The following is a 22,918-nucleotide window of genomic DNA, read 5'->3' on the forward strand; positions in this document are numbered from 1 at the left end:
TCATCAATTGAGCGGTGAGTATTGTGAGCAAGATCAAGAGAGGCTCTGTAACTTCTGGGGAACAGCAGAGAACCTGTGGGAGAAGGAGCAGAGTATTAATACCTGAACAAACTTATAGTATGTAAGATCTGATTTCTAGAGAGTCATTTTGGAGGAGTATTGAACATTGCAATTTTCTGTCTGGCTTTTCTACTGTTTCTGCCTTGGACTTTGTTTTTGATTATGCTGAAACTGGGTTATTTTTTCTCTTAAGAAAATCTTCTGTTTGGAGCTAAACACTGATGTGGACTGTGTTTATATTGAAGGTAACATTTACTCAGTGGCCTTGCAGGTGTATCCTGCCCCATTCCATGGAACCAAGACATTTTTCCTCCCACCCTGGTTGAGCGGTCTAGTGCTCTCCAGGGCTGGGAAGGTAATTCCCAGCAAAGGGAGAGGGATGAGATACATGTGTAGGTTCAATTTGAAAAATCCCCTGGCAAAACTTCTCACACACACACACACACACACACACACACACACACACACACACTTACGGCTGCTACTGTGTATTGCAAGTTTTCCAGTGAAAATCTACGCACATAGGGGTCAATTTTAAGACCCGCGCACGTCCAAGTGCACGTGGTTCCCGGTGCGTGCACATGGACGTGCCGATTTTATAATGTGTGCGTGTTGACACGCACATATTATTAAATATGGGTCCTGTGCTCACATGCACACCGGATTTTCATGTCCGGGTGCACATGTGTGGGCGGGTGGCCAGTTCCGCGCACAGGGGAGGGACATTTTAGAAAAATATGCATGGCAACGCAATCGGACCTTCCCCAGTTCCTTCCCAGTTCTCTCCAATTAAGGAGCGGACTGGGAGGGAACTTTTCTACCACTGATTCTATCCTTCTTTCCTTTTCTCCTCTCCTACCCTGCCCCCTAAACCTACCCTAACTATCCCCAAATTGTTATTTTGCTACTTACTTTTCCTCCGGAGCAGAAGTAATCTCCATGCACCAGCCGGCTGCTGATGCACGCTTCCCCGGGACAGCGTCGAATGGTGCTGTCCTGGCCCACTCCCCGCCCCTCTCCTTCCCGCCCACATCATGCCCCCAGCCTGCCACTTTCTAGAGGCCTGGCACTTCGGCGCATAATAGGTGTTACGCGCATGGCTGGGTCCTTCCAAAAATGTGCGCGGCAAGCGCAGGGCCTGGCAAAACAATTAACCCCTGATTTTTACGTGCGCACACAGTTTTCACAGAAATGAAAACCGTTCCCAGATTATCTGGGTCCCCCCTCCCTAGATACCTTTTCCAAGGTCTTATATGTGCAATTTTACCTGATTTTTACCATGGTATTATTACATTGACCTAGAACAGAGTTGTAGCCTACCTTTATCTGCTCCATTAATACTACTGGGAAAGGAGTATTTGGAGAATTATTTTTTTAAAAGTAATGATAGCGTTTACTGAAGTTGGTTTTTTTTTTAAGATGTACATTAGAATTTATGTATATGAAGGATGTTCTATTTTTCTATTGGAAAAATAAAACAAATTTAAACTAAAAAGTAATGATATCAATTTCATTATGTATTTACCTATTGTACCTGTATGATTTGTGTTAATTGCTAATTCTCCCCTTGTATTGCTGTAGTCATGCTTGCATGGTATAACACTTCATAAATTTCCAGTGAAATTATGCTCATAAGTTTGCTTTGAAAATATTTAGGTGTTTGGCTGAGGATATGCACAAAGTTACACCAGCTGCAAGCAGGGTATAACTTGTATGGGGTAAATTATGAATGTACTTTTTAAAATGAAAACTATGCGAGTAAGGTGCCACACCTCCCAAACTCTGCTCCCTGGAATGCCTACTATAAGCGTAGGGGGAACATACGCATATAATTGAGCTCCATGTGTACTTTTCCCAGCATAACTTCCCAGATGATTTTCAAAAGCCAACTTGCGCACATAATCTAGGATTTATGCATTTAAATCCTTTTGAAAATTACTCTGAAATGCAGTAGAGTTTGATGGAAAACAAGCAGCTTGATAAAGGGTTTATTACAGCTCTCCAATATACTCTTTAGGGATGTGCAGCTGAAAAATATTTTTGTTTTGTTTTATTATTCATTTTATTTTTCTTTTGGTTTGTTTGAATTTTAGTGCGCATTAAATCATGTTAGTATGCACTACAAAATAAATGCACGTTCCTAATACTGTTAGGTTACTGAGAAAACAATAGCGCAGATGAAGAGACCTTTTATTATCCTGTGAAACTGTACAGATATATATAGTTCCTCTGTTGCCATTCCTTTTTCCTTATATGCTGATTTTGCTAATTATTTTACTGTTTGATCTATAAAACACTCTAGAGAAAAAACATATTGATTTAAAAGCAGAGTATTCCTGCGGTTGTCAACACTTATGATAAACAGGTGAAGGGAGGTAGACTTGTCTTTTCTGTTCTGAAACAATCTCTATTTTAAATTTTATGTGACTAGTTTCTTTTTTCCTTTTCTACATTCCTTTCACTCTCAAGCACAGTGTAGAAACTTGAAAATCTCTCTAAACCAAGGTGAGCTGCTAGCTGCAGATTTATTCTGATTTTGTCTGTATTCCTTGAAGAGCAGGACGTGTTCTCAGCAGGGCAGATAGCTGTGCATGGGATGCACACACTTTATTGGCTTGCTAATTTTTCAGTTACTTGAAGAAAGATGAGAGATTCTACGTTCTTTTTAAGGATGGTCATTCATGGCCTTCACTGTGACATTTTCATGCATCCACTGTTTGGGACTTTGGGGGGGGGTTTAAATAATTGAGGCAAATTGTATTTTGCTAGGTAGGTAGTTTTAAACAAAGTTAATTCACTGTCTGATAAATAATATATAGGACTTTTGGCTACCAATAGCCCACATAGTTACAAACTACGTGGATACTTTTAACACATACACTTCACATAGCCTTTCAAAGGGAAACAACCTGCATGGCACATGCAATGTGCGTATGTTAAAAGCGTCTGTGTAGTTTGTGTTTGATGTTGTGCAGTTGCTGGAGAGGGAGCAAAACAGCCTGTCTACGTTTTGAAAACTGAATTGTAAGCGCGCCGTCTTGCTCCCCATACCTGACGATGTCCATGGGAATGAACACCTTTTTCCCGTGGACAAATGTTCACACGCCTAGGAAGTTCACACACACTTCTAGAGGCGTTTGAGGAGGGAAATTTTCAGCCAGCCCCTTTTATCAGGTTAATATATTGTGAAAATGACCCTCCAAGTGGATAATTTTTTAAAGCCATTTATGTACATCAAAACTCTGTTATGTGCATGTAAATGGCTGTTTACAAAGTCAGCCGAGGCCCTGTGTTTGCATAAAAGTATGTGCATAACTGGTTTCTTGAATTCTTTTATACAGACTGAACAGAGGCATTCCGGGGGGGGGGGGGAGAGGGAACGTGAATTGGGGGCGGAGTTAGCATTGATGTGTATATATTTCAATTTTAAAAATAGGATGGCAACTTTTAAACTGGTGCACATGTGCGAGCGTTTGTCAGCCCACACCCAGGGACGCGGTCATTTTATAACATAGGTGCATATATGCATGCAAGCTACACAATAGCCTGGATGTGCATGCATGGGCGCTCAATTTTAAATGGATGCACGCATGTGTGTGCGTCTACCGCGTAAGTGGGGAATTTTACAAAGGATGTAAGCTGACGCCGTTTGCTGTTTTCCCACTTCGTTCCCAGTTCACCCAGTTTAAGGATAGGACGTGTCAACTCCCCTAATTTAAAGCCTCCCTTCCACCCTGTTAGCCCTGACCCTTAAAACCCCGCTGGCTTGCCTGAATTTGTGTGTTTTAAAAGTTGCCCACCATTCATAGCAGAAGTAAATTTAAGCAGCAGGGGACCCCGGCGCGCAGAAGGACCCGTAAGAATTTACTTGCGCACTTCTTGGCCAGGCCCCAACACGCCCATGCCTCTCGCAGACCGCGTCCACGCTCCACCCTTTTTTGGAAACCTTTTACTTGTGCAAGAAGTGGGAGGTACGCACGTCTTCGGGCAGCTTTTAAAATCCGCTCGGCCTGACTTGTGCGGTGTATCTCCCCGTATGAGTCCGCGCAGAGCTTTTAAAATCGTCTTTATGCGTATAAGCGTAGGTGCACAAGGTAGACCCTTTGAAGAGGAGGTGTCATTTTACACTAGGGAATCTCTGTGCTTACCTGACCACTCACCTGCAAATGTCTGAAGCAAACGTATCCGCGTGGTTTCACTTTGAAAATCCTCGGTGAAGTCTGCATCTGCGATGTACACAAGGACTTACCACTATCCCAGGACTTATGAAATTACTCTCTAAGTGTACCCATTCCAGCACTAAAATGCTAAACAGTTGTTTTCTTAATGTTTAAAATTATCATCATCATTATCATTAAATTTCGCCTTTGATACAAAGAGTTCTACCTCTGCTTTGCTTTCATCTAGGAGCCTAATTTACTAAACTTGTTTCCTGTAGATACAGAATGAAAAAAAAAAAAGCCTTAGTAAATCCGTGCCTAATTTTAATATTTCTCTGTGTTCTCACTTTTATTGTAAAACCTCCCAATTTTTACAGCATTTTTTATTGAGATTATAGCTGGGGACACTCCATGAAACTAAAGGTAGCAAATTTTAAAACAAATTGGAGAATCTATTTTTTCACTCCATGTACCATTAACCTATGGGATTTGTTGCTGGAGGATCTGTTCAAGCCACTTAGCATAGCTGGGTTTAAAAAGGGTTTGGACAAGTTCCTTGAGGTAAAGTTCATAAAGAGTTATTAGCCAGGTAGACTTGGGAAAGTCACCACTTAACCCTGGGAGTGAGCAACAAGCAATGGATCTACTCTTTGGCATCCGCTGGATACCTCCTAGTGGCTCAGACTGGCCACTGTTGGAGACAGGATGCTGGGCTCAGTGGACCTTTCCAGCATGGGAAATCTTATATTGTAACTTTCTTTCACCGGGTTCTACCTGTAACAGACAAGGAGCCACTTTTGGGCACTACAGAAGATAGAAAGACTGAATGCCGTCCCAGGATGAAAATTCTCCTATGGGAGGGGTGTGGGGATGGGGGCATGAGTACAGCTTCTAGGCACAAGTGGTTCAATGTGCCGTCACTCACTTAAAAGATCTCCACCCAAGCAGCGTTGCTTCAAAACCAAAGGTTTGCTGAAAGAAATAGCAAAGTTGGAGGAAACACAATAAAATATACTTCAGAAATATAGTGTCACACCTCTGTGTGCCTATCCAGCACAGGTGGGGCCATAAAAGTATTTGTTACTCTTCGGAGCTGGAACCTCTCACCGGCTAGCTCTTTCACATCCCCTCTTATGCCCAGGGCTGGATTCTTTGTAAGTGGGAGGGAAGATACACTTCCAGGGCCCAGTGTGACACGGGGGTGACCTTTTTACACATTCCTTCAATGTCCTTTGTGTTCCCTTGGAGAGGATACTTGTCTTTAAGGTGGGTGCAAAAAGAAATACTCAGGAATCGCTGATTTAATGTGCAAAATTAAAGCCTTTACTGTTTAAACACTGATGATGCATGGCACAAAACTCAAACTGCAGCACCACAGAATTCTCTTGATTTGCTTACTGCCTCTTTCCTCTGTCTGTGTAAGACTCGCATATCAGGGCCAGGGAAATATCCACTCTCTTGGAATAGAAGAAATGGAGCTCCCAGGTGGGCAGGGGTTCTTTAGACTTGTCAAAACTCCCTCCAACCTGATAAAAATGTTAGAGTTTATGGAACAGAGAGTAAATATCTCTCTCTCTCTCCCCAGGGTGGTAAAACACCAGTGGGAGTCCACAGTGATGTTTGATTTCCCTTACTCATGGTTAGAAGATCTTCAAGGTCTCTTTAGTTCTTCCCTCTGGATCCCTGATGGGAAGGATCCCCTTGAAACAAGCAACTCCCCTGCTTCAGACAGGAAGGAAGGGCAGCCAAAACTTCCTCCTGGATCTTCTAACAGAGTGCTTTCTTCTCCCAGAATGATATTAAGAGCGGAGTTTCTCCTCACAACGGGTCAGCACTACTTCAGGGGCAGGTCTTCCCTATCCCTGGGCATCCCAGACACAGGGTTCCCCGTGCCCTGGGTCCCAGAAAGGCCGAGGTGTCCAATGAGACTCCAACCACTTACAATCTCAAATGTCTGAAATCAAGCCAGAGGGATATCCCATTCTAACCCCTTTAAAAGGAGGAGCTGCATTTGAATGGTACCTCCCTCTCACACAAACCTACACTCTTATTGACTAAACTAAAAGGTTCACCCAGGTGTTACCAGTGATGTGACAGTAGGATCCTCCACATTTAAACACCTTCTCAAATATTTATGCAGGGGATATCTCTTGAGTTTCTTTTTCATATATTACCTCTGTACGTTCTGTAAATCCTTTGTCTCCTCAGTTTCCTATGAAGAATATATGTAGAGATCTGATACGTTTGTAAAATATGCTTGGTAAAATTAATGTGAGAAATGTTTCTAGTTATGTATCTCATCTCTTGATATATGTATCTTCTGTTTATTTTGAAATTCAATAAAAATAAAATTATAAAAAATAAAAAAAATGAGTTAAATACTTTTCATTAGTCCAAAGCAATAATCCTAAAGGAGATAAGGGATTTAATCAAATGTCCAGTATTACTATATGGCTAAAAATCCCTGCATAACTTGATATTATGCCCTTATCCATTTTTATTTTGTAAACCACTGCGACTGAATACAGAAAAACAGTATAAAAAATCTATTAAATAAATAGATAAAATAAGATCTCTGTGGCGCACATCTGGGCTGCATCCTGGTTTAAAAGCTGAGCTCTAACTGTCTTGTTTGCTTTTAATTGCAGTAATGCTGGTTCCCCATTTCCACTAAACCACTGCATTTTCTGAATGTACCTCATCTTGTTAGCATAGCTTTCATAGCCATTTAACCGAAAGGTTAAGATGCAGTTCTGGTGTGCCAGCATGAGCCTGAATCAAAGGGACTGCACCGCACCTTGGTGAATCCTTATTTTCCTGAGAGAAAATAAATCTTTGTCACACATAGACTCACAGGGGACAAATCCTAAAATATCACGTGCACAAACCGAGAGCCTATGGAAAAGCCGGTGTTTTATTTCAGAAGAGATTTCATCAGGGCCACCACTCACAGAACCTCCCAAGAGGTTCCAGCAGCAGGGGAGGCTGAGGAAACCTTTTCTCTGGGTTCCCTGCCCCACTAAGATGCATATGGGATACTTCAAGATTTGTCCCAAAAGATTCCCCACCTCCCATTGAAGCAGGGCAGAAGGATGCTGCTGATTTCTTTCCTTGGAGAACTTTAGTCTGAAAGTTTCTATGCAAATCCTATGTCATGCAAGGCAGCACAAATCATTTGGGACTAGGGACTCCTCGCATCATCCTACAGGGCATCTTGAGCCCTCTGGCACCTCTGATTAGTGCCTTTGTATCAGAACTAATGACAGGAGCTCCATCTTGTTTTATGGAAATAAAAAAAAAAACAAAACAAAACAGAAAATTCAATTGTTCTGGACAGGAATTTTTGTTTGCTTTTTCTAGGTACTGATTTTATGTTGAGAACGCTTATGCATAGAATAGCTTAGAACAGTGGTTCAACTGGGACACACTGGTGTGTCGCGAGGTCCTGGGAAATGTCGCAGGACCAGGAGGAGGCTGCTCTCTCATTAGCCCAGCTGGGAGTTTGTTGACTTCTTTATTGGGCCTGACAAAAGGCTACCTTCACTTCTTCTCCTCTTTCTGTCCCGGTGGGAGGCTGTTTCCTCCTTCATTCAGATGAGAGCGAGACATTGCCTACTCCTGCTCTTCTAGGCCTGACGTGAAATCAACTTTATCTCCCTCTGCTGGGCCTGTGAGTGATGCTGCTGATGCTCTCTTCACCCTGTCAAGGGGGGGGGGGGGGAGGATGAGATTGGGGATGCTGGGCAGGGAAAGGTGGAAGAGAGAGGGAGTGTGGGAGCTGCTGAGCAGGAAGAGGTGGGAAAGTGGGGGTTGGGGAGGAAGGGGGCAGGGAGAGTCAAGCAGGGGAGAGGAGGAGCACAGGGAAGAGGATGGGGGGTTGGGAATGCTGGGCAGGGATGTGAGTGTGAGGGGATGATTGAAAGGGAAGGATTGGGAGAAGTGAGGGATGATGGGGCATGGAGGGGGAGTGATGGGGTGCAAGAGCCATAATAGGTCTGTTTTGGGGAAATCTTAATTTATTTCTATCTTTGTTTTCTGCTTAGTGTAGGAGGAAATGTGTTTCTAGCTCTCCGGTTTTGCACTGCATGCAGAGTGGCTTTTTGGGGTTTCCATTCCAGTATTTGTTTCCACATTCGTAATTTGGGGTCTTTCATTCAGTATTTGGTGAAGGTCAGATCTGTATGTGTGTGTTTGCCCAAGGTTAGGTATTTTACTAGCATATAGGCCTCATTTGTATCAGTCTTATTTGATGTGTTTTCTCAGTAGCACTTGCAGTGGGGCTGCACTGCTGCTTTTTCATAGCTAGGGCTATTGCTGTTTGAATACTCAGAGTTAGTGCTGCTATAGTATGGCAGGTTTGCTGCACATGTGCTGAGTATATTTTTTTCCAAGTTTTGTAGTTTACAATCAGGCCAATACAGTACAGTGCGCTCTGGCGGAGCGCACTGTTAACCTGCGGTTGTACGCGCGTTTTCCCTTACCCCTTATACAGTAAGGGGTAATAGCGCGTCGAAAATGCGCGTCCAACCCACCTGAAACTAATAGCACCCGCAACATGCAAATGCATGTTGATGGCCCTATTAGTTATTCCCGTGCGATTCAGAAAGTAAAATGTGCAGCCAAGCCGCACATTTTACTTTCAGAAATTAGCGCCTACCCAAAGGTAGACATTAATTTCTGCCGGGGCTGGGGAAGGGCACAGGAAAGCAGTAAAAACTGCTTTTCTGTGCACCCTCCGACTTAATATCATGGCGATATTAAGTCGGAGGTTCCAAAAGTAAAAAAATAATTAAAAATAAAAAAATTTAAAATCAGCTCACGGGTTGAAAACCGGACACTCAATTTTGCCGGCGTCCGGTTTCCGAACCTATGGCTGTCAGCGTGTCTGAGAACCGACGCCGGCAAAATTGAACGTCGGCTGTCAAACCCGCTGACAGCCGCCGTTCCTGTCAAAAAGGAGGCACTAGGACGCGCTAGTGTCCCTAGCGCCTCCTTTTACCGTGGGCCCTAATTAGCATATTTTTATTTACTGTATCACGCGCACAGGACACGGGCCTGTGCGTGCGCCGTGCTCTCCCGCGTTTCTTTCTGTATCGGCCTGAAAGTGCCTGGTGGTAGAGGGAGTATATGTTGGCTTTACTGAGAGGAGAACAGAAACAGAATCTCTCTTTTGTATGGTGAGTTGTACAGGGAAATGTTCTAGTTCTGCTCTGCCCCCATCATTGGGAGTCGTGGGGGGGAGGGGAGGGTGATCCCTGTGGCTGTGGAGTATATGTTTATATTTCGCTCTGTGATGGTCACATGTTCAGTATGTCACACATGTGAGCATCATCTGTCAGATGTCTCCTGACAGAAAAGAGGTTGACAATCACTGGTTTCGAATTTATTAAAAGTATTAATCCTAATATTTATTTATTTATTTATTTATTTATTTATTTATTTATTATTTTGTTATACCGACTTTCATGACAAGAATCACATCAACCCGGTTTACAATTAACAATGTGAATAAGGCAGAGAGTAACATAGTAATCAATATTCAAACACATTTGTTAATATGTTAATTTGTTAATATGTTTAACAAATTCTAAGCTAGTTGTAAATATTTTCCTAGTTTAAGTATTAATCCCTTAGCCAAATTAGGCATTTGTTATATTGCTTTCAGAATAATTGCACAGGATGAAATGTTCCACTGTCCACCATAACAAGAAAAGAGAACTTTTCAAACACATTGCATTGACATTTTTAGCCAGCTAAGTTATAACGTAATGATGCACCATAATGCATTGTAAAAAAAAAAAAAAAAAATTAGATCCTGATTTGTAACACAGCTCAATCTGTTCTAAACAAGTAGACCTGTACCTGTGCTATCTATATGGGATTTTAGTCATCACAGTTGCTGTGCTGAATGAGTTGTGTCATATTTCATTGATTGATAGTGATTGATGCATGTAAACCTCCGACGGTTAAGTGGGCCTTTTTGCTAGACCTGACTTGTAAAAGATGTTCTTAGTCTTAATGGGATTACCTGAATAAATAGATAATGGCCTAAATAAACATTTATTTATTAAACACTTGTGCATTTCCTTGTAAGTTATGCAAGGTGGGTGATTTGTATTATATGCAGTTAAACATGATGGGAGTTTACTGGTAGAGTCGATGGATTAACCATGCATTTTGTTTTTTCACGTTGCAGCATGCGTGTTCCGGTACAATGGGATATCATTTGTCTACCTCATCTACCTCCTGCTCATCCCTCTGTTTTCAGAACCCACCAAGATAACGATGCAGGGTAAGATCTGTCTCCAGAATAAAAAGCATGTGGAAAGTGTGGGAGCAATCTTAAAATCTTTTGGATAAACTGGGATGTGGTGCTTCAAAAGCTGATGTGGTATTGGGACTGCTCTCGCTGAGTGTGAACTTCTCTGAAGATGAATTAACCCTTCATGTAAGCTAATCCTGGGCTTGGGATTTACTAAACTTAGGAATTGATCTATGAACTGGGAGGATTTACTAGGATTCCCTCCCCCCTTCCAATTCTGCCTCTGTAGGCAAAAAAGCTTAATGCTGTGCTTTGAAGTGGCTGAAAGGGGAGGGAATGCAAATCAAATAAAAAATAAATAAATCAAGCCCTACTAGTGGCAGTCATGTGTTGAAAACAGGATGGGAAATTCATTCGTGAGTGTATTACATTTACCATATAGAGGGTAATTTTCAGTGCTTTATCTGCAGAAATGGCCTATTATTTATTTATTGTGTATCTAGCCTTTCCATTGGTAGCTCAAGGCTAGTTATTTTCAACAGTTTTCCTTTCCCCAGAGGGCTTATAATCTAACTTTGAACCTGAGGCAGTGGAGGGTGAAATGATTTGCCCACGGTCATAAGTGGCAGTATTATATAAACCCTAGCTCAGCCTGCTGCTCTAACTATTGGGCTACTCCTCCACTCCAAAACTGCCCACCCTATATGTGGTTAAAAGCATGCATGTAGGGCCTGAATGCACGTAACATTTCCTGCAATGAGCAGATGGTTTGGGGGCTGTCTTGTAGTGCCATTTTTAAAGGGACATTGGTAGGGCTGGAGTGACAGAGGATTGCTCCTGCCATTTTCTTTGTAGAAGTCCCCACAGAAGGGGTAAGATGTAGCCTGTAAAGTCCCTGGCTCCAGCTTATTGGTGGGATGAGAGTGGCAGGGAGGGGCTCTGGAAGGCCCCTGTTGGATTTGGCACAGCCCAGCCAGGTAGGCCCTGGTCCCAGCTTATATTATTGGCGGAGGTTTGGGGAGGTCAGAGCGTCCTAGATAGGCGGACCTCCAGACCTGAAGAAGTGCTGGGCATGAGGCCCTGGGAGGCTCCCTTTTTAAAAAAAAGCTGTTTTGGGAATGAACTGAAACTCAAAATGTTTTGGAGTAAATCTGTGTTTGGTTTGTTACTTTTAGAATGAGCCAAAAAAGACTTTTTTTTTTCCTTTCTGAAAAACCTTTTGTTTTAAAACAAATGCACTTAGTGTTGGCTGTGTTTTGTTTTGGAAAAGTATGGCCCAATATTTTAATCCTGAAGGGCCCTTGCATGGGTGGAGGTTTGCAAGTTTACAGAGCAGAGATACTTTAGCATTGACCCCGCTTGTAAAGAGCTCCCTGATGCAGAGTAAATTTCAAAACCCGTACCCGTACTGGGGAACAGTGCCAAGGGGATAAGCACTACTAAGTTTGAAGGTTGATTTATGTTGAAAAATAAAAAAAATTAAAAATAAAGTGAGCTAAAAGCAGTTGGACTAATGCTTATATTAAGGGTTTTATACAAGGCACATTTTGTTACTTGATGCCTATTGGTGCCCAGTATTATGTTACAAGAATTAGTTGAGAAAAGAGTGTTTCTGACATCAAATTTTCAGTTCTGGTCTTTTCTTATTGGACTGTTTTACACCACAGTTATACAGCGTCATCTCATGTGCATGGCCTTCCTTTTACCGAATTGCTAATTTTAGTGATCTCACAGTATTGTATTAACAGACCACTTTAAAATGTACATATTCAGGTGAATTTTCAAAGGAGTGATGCATACAATTGTAACATACTATCATGGCAATTTTCAAAAGCTTTTTACCTATGTTACGTGCACTTAATGTGGGTAAAACCTACTGACATTCATTCAGTGGTACTCATTGTAGTAATTTTCAAAAGTCCACTTACACAGGTAAAGTACATTTACACATGTAAAACCCAGTTATAAGTGTATAAATGCTTTTGAAAATAAGAAGTAATTACACTCGTAAATCCTTATGAAAATTATTGTAGATTTTTCAAAAGCCTGCTTACGTGCATGAAACTTATTGACAATTCAATAACAAATATCGAAGCAATTTTCGAAAACCCACTTACATGTGCAAAGTGCATTTACACTTAAAACCCAGTTTTAAGTGTGTTAATCCTTTTGAAAATTACCTCCTAACGGGCTGATTTTAAATCCCCCCGCGTGCGTAAAAAGCGGGGGTTATGCGCGTGGCCGGGCCTTGCGCGCATTTTAGAAGACGCCCGGCCGCGCGTGTTATTTCCTGTTACGCACACAAGAGCCATTCCTCGCTGTCCCAGCGAGCGCAAGTTACTTCAGGTCGGGCCCTGAAGTAACTTGCAAAATAAAAGGTACAAAATGTAAAAAATTGTTTTTAGAGGGTGGGGAGGGGAAGGGGAAGGGAGGTTAGGGTAGGGGGTAGGAAAGTTCCCTCCCAGTCCGCTCCTAAATTGGAGTGGACTGGGAGGGAACTGGGGGAGTCCCAATCGCGCCGGGTAGCGCGTGCACATGGACGCTTGCGCGCACGTTTAAAAATCTACCCTTAAGGTTTTATTGCATGGAATGCTACTTTTAATATGTAGAAGTCCTTAATATGCACCTTAAAATTTATTGCATAAACTCTTGCGGGGTCAATTTTTAGTAGACGAGTTGGATTTTAGATTCAATCACTTGTTTTTCCAAATCCAAGCTCAAAGTGAGTTATAATCAGGCATATCGTATAGTTCCATGCCCCAAAGGGCTTGCGATGTAAGTTGGTACTCATGGGCCATGCCGTGTTAAGTGACATGCCCCAGGTCACAAGGAGTGTCGATGAGAGAGGTGGGGTTTGCGTGCTGATTTCCTGCTTCTCGTCCCGCTGCTCTAACTGCTCTGCTAGTCATCCCCTCCAAAGAAAAACAAGACATTGCAGGTTGGCTTGAGAGGTAGGGGGATTATTTCCAATAGGATGTCCAACGGAACTCTAGCCACCTATGTTTAAGCCAGCTAGATTTAGGTGAATTTTCAGGCATAGTCTAGTCTGTTTAAAACATAGCTGTCTAGGTATCAGCTGAGTGTCATGCTGTGCTGTATGTGGCCTATGCTCCACCGGCTAGTCTGCTGCAGGGGCTCATTGGGGAGTGCCGGGGCCTTGCTGTCACCCATGTTCCCAAGTATTTTTTCCTGACAGGGGAGCAAGGTAAAGTCTGTAAAGGTCCCAGAGCTGTCTGGAGGTCTCCAGCTATCTTCCATTAAAATAAATGCACTGCACACAGTCTGCAGCTGTTCAGAAAAGGAAATCCTTTTACTGGTTAACTTGATTGCAGATGAAAATTCTTTTCTTCTTTTGTCCTCAATTTTCAAGGCTTGTTGGAGTATTTGTCAGCTTTTATTATTTAACACTGTGTTTAGTTGTGACTGTGGTTTCACTATGTGTCTTGATCCAATATTGTCTTATGTTGTAAGCTTGATTCCTATAATTGCCGGTAATGTTAGAGATTGCCATTTTTTTTTTTTTACCTTGGTGGCTTCTGGCTTTAAGACAGTTTTGTGTGCTGGTGTATCCTAGACCAGGGGTAGGCAACATTTTTGAAGTGGTGTGCCAAGATTTATATCGGGGGTAGGTAACTGGTACCACAAACTGGTCAGCACCCTGATTCACCTGATTCCTTTCATACAAATCTTGAATATTTTTATTGACGTTCATTTTCAGTTAAAATATTCAAGTGTTATATAAAAATGATTTAAACTGATATGCTTTCCTCATGTAAAAACAAAATTATAAAAAGAAGAGAAAGATGTCTCACTCTTTCCCCCCTCCTCACCAATATACCCCTATTGGGATAACAGAACAAGCCATGCTGCCTCAGAGCCCTACACAAACTACACACTAGCTAGCAGAATATCTCACCTCAGTCACACATGCAGAACCTCACCAATACAGAATAAACTGAACATAAAAAGTATAAATAGAAACATGCAAAAGTTGGAAACTGCAACAAGCCAAATTCTGTATGTAGTGCAACAGTGTAAAAACAGAGACATTACCATGCCTCATATAACCTCAAACAGCAAAAATAAGTAATATAAAACATCAATTCTAATAATAAAATCATACCAATAAAAAGAAGAAATATTTCAAAACAGCTGAAGAATAGAATAACATCTAATAATTAAAAGCTCATACACACTTTTTTAAATTTTTTCAAATGCCAATAAAATATTTTTAAAAAGCAGACACATCAAATAACACCCAATAATAATTAAAACTTATAAGGATTTTAAAAACTCCATACTGCGAACTTTTGATTTTCAGGCACCCTGAGATTGTCATAAATTAGTTTGGGTGGAGAGGGTGCCCACAGACTTTCTCATTTCTCACATTCATTTCTCTCTGTCTCTTCCACATGCAATAACACACGCACATTCTCGCTCTCTCTCTTTCCCCCTCATCTAATCACACACACCCATACTCATCTCTATCCTCCACATGCAATCAAACACACCCAAGCTCTCTCTCTCCCACATGCAATTGTATATACTCTCTGATCCACATGTACTCTCACACATACTTGCTCGTCTCTCCTCCCACATGCAATAACACACACCCAAGTTCTCTCCCAAATTTAATCATACATGCACACTCTCTAACATGTACTTGCACACACACACACACACACACAAACACACACACTCACTTGCTCTCTCACTCTCTCGCTCCCACATGTAATCTCACACACATTCTTTCTCTCTCTCTCACATGCAGTCACACACACACAGACTCACACCCACTCACACCATCCATCCCCACTCAGTCTGCTACCTACCCACCCAGGTTCTCTTTCACCCACACACCTAAGCTTAAACATACACTCTCAGGGCCTGAGCCACTGGATCCTCCCTGTGAATTCCACCATTGTAGGATGGACTCCATGGCAGCCTTCTGGGTTTGTGTGAATCTTCAGCCGTCAGCAGGTGGAGATCCGCTGGTGGCTATCAGGCGTTTCCTCTCTCTCTTCAGCTGCCAGAGTAAATAGCCAGCCAAGTCAAGGGATGAGCAGCTTAGCAGATGCTCCAGCCACCACTGCTTCTTCCATGTTGCAAGCAGGAAGCCCCAAGGTGGCAGTACATCTCCTTCCTTGTGCTGGTTGGAGGATTCACATTTCACCCAATATCAACTGCTACCATGGGGCTGGTGTTGTGGCTTAATGCGAGACTGGCCCCACAGCAGCAGAAGTTGATGTTCAGTGAAATGTAACACCTACTGCCGGCATGAAGTAGGGGATGTATCACCAGGTCAGGGCTTCCTGCTTGAATCAGAGGAGCAGCAGCTGCAGTCGGCGTGCCCCCTAAGCTCCTATTCAGCGTGCTGCCACTGCAGTGCCTTTGAAAATGGATCTTGCATGCCTCTGATGGCACATTGCTATAGGTTGCCAACCCTTGCGCTAGACATAGTGCAGTGACTCAGGTTGTCTCTGCTATCCAAGGATATTCAAATCTGCAGGTTGAATACATTAATACATGGTGCATTAAAATAAGAGCCTTCTTATTTTTAGTCTTATACTAGACATGGACTTTAATATTTTTGGTATCACTGAATCCTGGTATTCTGATTCTGACATGATGATTTTGAAGTAGTTGTGTCCTCCAGGTTTTAATTGTGATCACCAACCTAGACATAATTAGACATAATAATACAAAAAAAAAGTGGTGGGATAATTCTTATTTTCTAAACGTCCTTGGCTCTTTCTCATTTTCCATTTCTCTTTGACTTTGAATGTGAAGGGATAGTTGTATGGGCTAAGAATTGGAAAATATCTTTGGTTGATCTTTCAGTATGGATTGAGTCATTTGTCACTCTTAATTTGAGTTTTAAGGAATATGATAGTTTGAGGGACCTTTAATATTCATATTGATAAATCCCCCTGATACAGTATGGATGGCTTTTTTAACAGTTACTTTGAAGTTAGAAATGTCTCAAGTAATTAAATTTCCCACACACTCAGCAGGACATACCTTGGATTTCCTTTTTGCCCCCGATTCCTGGCTTAATCAGGATTATATTCTTAACTGAGCAAAAGAGGCTCCATGTTCTGATCATGTGGGCATTCTAGGGCAGAGCCACTTAACCGGCTAACTCAGGGGGTCATTTACTAAAGGTTTTCTTCCATTCTGTGTCTGTGGGAAAAATGCTTAGAAAATGACCCCCTCAGCTAGATAATTGGCTTTGCTCTGGAATACCCTCACCCCTGCCCCTGAGATAACTTTCTATCCAGCTAATAAGTTATCGAGCTTTCTCAGGGCATCAAGTGTGATGGAATATTTAAATCTTAACATTTGGCTAAATCTGAACTTAAGCTAGACAAATGATGTTGAATATCAGGGGCACAGTGCAGGTTTTTGCTAATAAGACTGCTTTTCTATGTGCAATACTTAAGAGAAATACTATTTTAACAACTTTGCCCTATGATTCTCTAGCTCAAACTTTTGCCACAGTGTTGCTCCTTTCATTAATAAGTAACACCTGTTGATGTATTTGATATGCTATTCTTTACTAATACCTTTCAGTTATTTTTTAGACTCATGTCCATTGTGGATGTTTCATATCCCAAAACAGAGTTTTGCAGAGCCATTATAAACACTCCCCTATCTCTAGAGGGATGGCTGTGTTAGTCTGGTGTAGTAAAAATGACAAGAGGCGGGTGGCACTCTGTCCTTGAAAGCTCATGCCTCAATAAATTGGTTAGTCTATAAGGGGCCACCCGTCTCATGTCATTCTTACTCCCCTATCTGTTTCTCTGAAGAAAGCTGTTGTCTGACCTGTTTAAAAAAAAAAGAAAAAGAAAATATTGAATGCTGCTGATCCTGTTAATCACTGTCCCATCTCAAATCTTCCTTCAGTAGGGAAGACCACCAAGAAATGTTTTAAATCATTTACAGGATTATCTTGGTGATCATGATAATTTTGATCACCACCAGTGTGATTTTACGAAGGGATATAGTACTGAGAACTATTGATCTCATTGGTTGATTCCCTCGTTTGTGAGATAGGTAAGGGTGAATTGGTGATCCTTATACCATTTGATACTTTTTTCACAGTATACTGTTGGGTAGATTGTGATTGATTGAAAATAAGGGGTGCTGTTTTAAGTTTGTTTAGCTCTGTTGTATCCAACCAAACTCAGCAAAATTGATTAGGTATTCGGTTTTTTTTCTTTGAAGTCTACCACTTCTGGTGTCCCTCAAAGATCAGCTTTAACGGCTGTGTTGTTTAATCTTTATCTATATCCAGTTAAAGAATTAATCTCTTCACATGGGATCTCCTATAAGATTTACGCAGATGACATTCAGCTTTATTTGCTGATGCGGTCTTCTCTTCATTTGCCTTGACATCTTTAGCAAAATGCATTCAAGTAATTGAGAGCTGGATGCTTTTTAATAAGTTAGCACTTAATCTGGTAAAAACTCTAGGTGACCTGGGTGAGCCAGGATCTCATTCGTGCAAACCCAGGAAATCAACAGATAAGGGATCATGTTTTTCCATTTCAGACTGAAGCTCGAAAGTTTGGATTTACCTTTTGACTCTGATCTAAACTTCAAACGACAGTTGTAAGGTTGGTTGTTCATCAGCTTTGATTAGTAAAGCACCATGCCTAACACTTCGTTAGGATGGATGCTGTTTCCAAAGGGCACACAAACTAATTTTCTATTTCTGGGGCTGCTCTGGCTAGTGCTGCTCCCCTTTCTCTTTGTTCCAAGGGGCGAGTCCCTTCTGTGGAGCGATGTGTACGCTTATGGCCCAGGAGGTGCTGTGTTTCTAGCTCCTTCTTCCTTAGTAAGTGTAATGTTGTTCCTGGGACAAACAGACAGGACAAGGTACTGGGTGTTCAAAATAAGTATACTGACTCTTTAAAGTTAAATCATAGTCCAGTTTTATCCAAATGTGTGAGATTACAGTTGTCTTACTTACAGATGTTAATCTTCCTCTGCGTATATGTCCTTTCAGGTTCCTGGAGTTTTGTGTGTCACGAAACCTTACTTGTGGGGGGAATTCCATTAGAACTGAAACAAATCCTACCTGAGTCCAATTGTTAACTTCCGGTCACCCAGCCTTGGCCCCTTTGGGTAGAGATCCTGTGGAGGGTCTCCATGATCTTGGTCCTTCTTCCTGAATGTCAGTGGTCTGTGACTTCTCTGAAGGAAAAGTCTGTGGCGAATGGGAAACTGACTGTCCCAGCCCTGTTTCCCAGTAAGGAGGGATGGATCAAAAAACCTCCCCACAAAACAAAATGGGAATGCCTTCTTATTTTCATAAATCTCTTTAGCTCATGTTATGCTTTTCAGTGATGCTTGCCTTTTGTAGGGATAGAAAAAGGCTCACAGGTCTCCAACCCTTGACCTTTGGGTCCGGGAGGTTGCCTTCTCCAAAAGGGTTTAAAGTTTAAACAACAATCCCTATCTCAAAATCTAGGATACGTTCTAGCCATCAAAAATCCCACATTAGGTAGTGCTGTCACTAGTGCTTTCCTCCCCTAAGGAGTAAAGGGATGGCTCACAGATCTTCAGACCCTGGTCCCAGGATTGGGGATGTCCCTCTCCAAGGAAGCCAAAAGGAATTCAGCAAAAATCTATCTCTTGTCCAAAAATGAGGCAAGATCTCTCAAACAGGTAGTGTACTGAGGGGAACCTCCTCTTTAAAAAATCCTTAAATTGGGCTGGGGCCCAGCTTAGAAGGGGAGCAGAAATCAACTACTCACCTTTCCAAGGGGTAACTAAAAATGACCACACCGAAATTAATGATCACCTCACTAAGTACCCTGAGTTAACCAATCACAGCCCTCCAGGTTGGGAGGGACTGGAAAGGAATGGAAGTCTCACTGAGCTGTTATTTTTACAATAAATGACCTAGGGCCATCTTAATGTGGACTATGGGGTCTGCCATATATATCTTTTATTTTAAAGATTTTTGTTTAGTGTTGCAAGCAATGTCCCTAACCTTTTTGATTATTGTAATGCTATTTATTTAGTCTTCCTAAAAAAAAGGAAGCTCAAAGTGCTCCAGTTGGCTCAAAATGCAGCAGCATATGTTATAAAATCAGTGGGCTGCGCGCATATGCGTGCCAGATTTTGTAATCTGCATGCAATGTGAGGGCAGCGTGCGCAAGGGGGGGTAGATTTTAGCTAGTTTTGCATGGAGATGCATCACAGCTTTCCCCAGTTCCCTCCCAGTCCGCTCCAATTAAGGAGCGGACTAGGAGGGAACTTCCCTTATGCCTATCCTAGCCTCCCTTCCCCTTCCCCTCTCCTCCCTACCCCCTAAACCTAATCTGCCTTACCTGTTTTTTTTCTTTTTTAAGTTACTGGTCCTCCAGAGCAGAAGCAACTTGCATGCGTCAGCCGACTGCTGGCGCGCGCTTCCCAGGCACAGCGGCAAATGGCCGCCGTACCGGTGCCTCCAGCCCCTCCCCTCTCTGCCCCCCAGTCTGCCTCTCTCTGCCCCCCAGACCGCCCCCTTTTCAGGCCCTGGTACTTAATTGCGTACTGGGGTTTACGCTCATTGCCAGGCCCGTTTGAGAATTTGCCCAGCACGCATAAGGCCCCGCCACACATGTAAACCCGCGTGCCCAGGTTTAAAAATTTACCCTTCAGTGAAGAAAGTCCTGAATATGTAAAAGCTCTCTTTCAGTCATACTTTGCAATCACTGAATTCTTTGTTCTTCTGTCAAGTGCTTGGTAGTTGTCCTGCCCTTCAGGAACTATTAACCATTTCGCTAGTCAGTCCTAAAATATGCAATGCTCTCCCATTAAGCATCAGAGAGGAAATCGATCTGCTTTCTTCAGGAAAAAATTAAAGATCTTTTTGTTCTTGCAAGCATTTGAATGCATAATTTGATTGCGGGTTTCTGAAATCGATTATGTTGTGATATCAGGTTTTATATTTTTAAGTGCTTTATTTTAATGTTTCTGCTTTTATTATTATATCTGTAGTGAGTCGTGCCGCTCTGTCATGATGTATCTTGGTTTTATTCTGTAATCTGCTTTGAACAATTTCCTTGAATAAAGTGGAATAGACATTTTTTAAATAAATCAATCTCATACATATTTATTGTGGACATTTTGAAAACCAGACTGGCAGTGGGTGTCCTGAGGCCTGGATTGAGAACCATTGTCCTAGAGAAATGCTGGGTTGCCTCTAGGTAGGAGAGGAATGAAGAGTGTTTCAAGGAGGTTTCCGGGCCATAGGTGAGACAGTGAAAGCTGTTAAAGCTTGTCTGATAAGAGAGCTGGATCAATGCAATTTATTTTTCTCTTGTTTGCCTCATTTACAACTTCTGTGGGGTCTTGCCTGCAAGCTGGCAGAGCGAGCCCATCTGAATTGTGAAAGATCACCAGGACATGGAATCTTTGTAAATTCTGATTATCCGGCTGTTGTACTGATCTTAGATTAAGGAAATGACCTGCAAGTGTTGCATGGATGTTCGGGCAACCCTTTTGTAGAATTGATATTTTGGGTTGGTAAAAACGGTGCCCGGTGCTTGGTGCAGGTAGAAGACTCTGATACAGTAATCCTGAATCTGTATAACTCTCCACTGCCGAGTCTGGAACTACTTTAGCTTTCATTCACTCTTAACTATCTGCAAGAGGTGGCTTGCATTAAAGATTTTCTGCCTTTTGCATTAGGATGGAGAGTATAAAGAGTCTGGCTGTTTTTTTGTAGTTGGTGATCCTTTGCTTTAATTTGGAAGAAATGCCTTGGAAACATCAAGACTTTGAGAGGAGTTTTTTTTCTTCTTTATATATAATCAGAGATTCATACTGTAATGTGCCCATCTGTAGGACTTTGAAACATTTCCCTCTATGAAAAAGAAATCTCAAACTTATCTCCTGTCCTTGAAAGATATTGGACTGTATATCTGTTCTGAGAGACAAAAGGATGTCTTGTTATGACATGCTTAGACAATGAAATGTAAAATGGTAGCAGAATTTCATTGCTACTGAGCATCTATCTGGCTTTTGTCAAAGTTAGTCTGTTTCTTGTATACCATTATATCTAAAATAGTCAAGTTTTATTATGCCATTTAAGGTACAAGGAAAAAAAAATCTACTAAACCATTTTGGGTTTATAAGCTACCTTTTCAAACAGCAATCAATGTGCTAAATGCATAAAATCATAATCAAAAAGATTCTCTTCTCAGCTTTTTTCAAAGTAATTGTTAACTGCTTTTAGTTTGCCACCTGCTTGCCCCTTGAGTAGCAGTGAAAGCAGTTACAGTGACCAGGAATTCACTCGCCTTTACTACCTCAGACAGCTTAATAAACATTTAAAACATTCTTTTTTTGTACCAGCCAGTTTTGTAAACAAGGCAATTCTTTGTTGCTCCGATCAACAGCATGTGCTGTCTGTACATCTTTTGTGCAATTAAAAAGTGTCTGACTGGTATTATTTGTAAACTGTGTGCTGATGGTCAGCTTTTTTCCTGCTGAAAAGAAAACCTTTAAAGTGTTGTTTTGTTTTTTTTTTTGTTTTCATTTTCAGCTGTAGATATAATAATGGTAACTCAGTGATATGTAACCCTTTGCTGGTGGGTTTGCTGATTTCCCCCAGGGCCATAAAACTATTTTTTAGTCGGGGCTACCTTCACTATTCTTCCCCTGTTTTCTGCAGATCCCAGGGAGGGAGATTTTGCTGGGGGAAGGAAAGGAAAACCTCTGTGGTCCAGGTGATGGAGCGTTTCTCCTTATGTGTGGGTATTTCTCTGGTACTGCATTCTCCTCAGGGCAGAGACAAGCTGCACCCAGTCTGGGTGCTCAAAGAAAATGTACCGATTATTTCCAAAGCACTGATCACTGCCCCTCAAACTTTCCACAGATGAAGCTGTACATTGGAACTATTTTCATGGTCTCGCTGGGAATTGGCTGGTATCCTTCTCTCCAAGTCCAGAGGGGGAACTTGCCCCTTTTTATTTATCGGTGGACAAGCCCCAAACCGTAGGAGAACCCCGAAGGACAAAAAGATCCTACCTGAGTCCAAGTCCTGTCTCTTCCCCACAGCCTGGGTCCTGGTCCCTTTAGGATGGAGATCCGGTTGGGAGTCTCCAGATCTTGATGTTTCAATCCCCTACTGCGTTCCACTCTGTGTGACGTCTCGGGAGGAGAAGTCTGATGTTTCCAGTCTTGAATAAAATTCTTCATCTCCTAACCCCAATTCTGTGAGGAGGGGTGGGGGGAAAAAACCTCCACACTAACAAAAAAAGGGGAAAAAGACCCAAATTGCTCACAATTCAAAAAATCCCACTCTGGGTAGTGCTGTTGCTGCTTTGCTTCCTGTAAGGAGTAGAGGGATAGCTGACAAGTCTCCAGGATTGCGCTGGTTCCTCTCCCAAAGCACAGGGTCTTCCCCAGAATGAGAACATTTATCCAGAGTCTGATT

General features: G+C 42.0%; 1 protein-coding gene across 1 annotated transcript in view; it reads left to right on the forward strand.

Moving 5' to 3' along the window:
* The window catches only part of PIEZO2 (piezo type mechanosensitive ion channel component 2), a 1,301,103-nt gene that overhangs the window by 204,026 nt on the left and 1,074,159 nt on the right, over nt 1-22,918 (forward strand). Inside the window, exon 2 of the mRNA XM_029587157.1 lies at nt 10,417-10,512. Coding sequence (XP_029443017.1) covers nt 10,417-10,512 — 96 coding nt within the window. The remainder of the gene's footprint in view (nt 1-10,416; nt 10,513-22,918) is intronic.

Source organism: Rhinatrema bivittatum, chromosome 2 (genome assembly GCF_901001135.1).
Source record: "Rhinatrema bivittatum chromosome 2, aRhiBiv1.1, whole genome shotgun sequence".
Lineage (NCBI taxonomy): Eukaryota > Metazoa > Chordata > Amphibia > Gymnophiona > Rhinatrematidae > Rhinatrema > Rhinatrema bivittatum.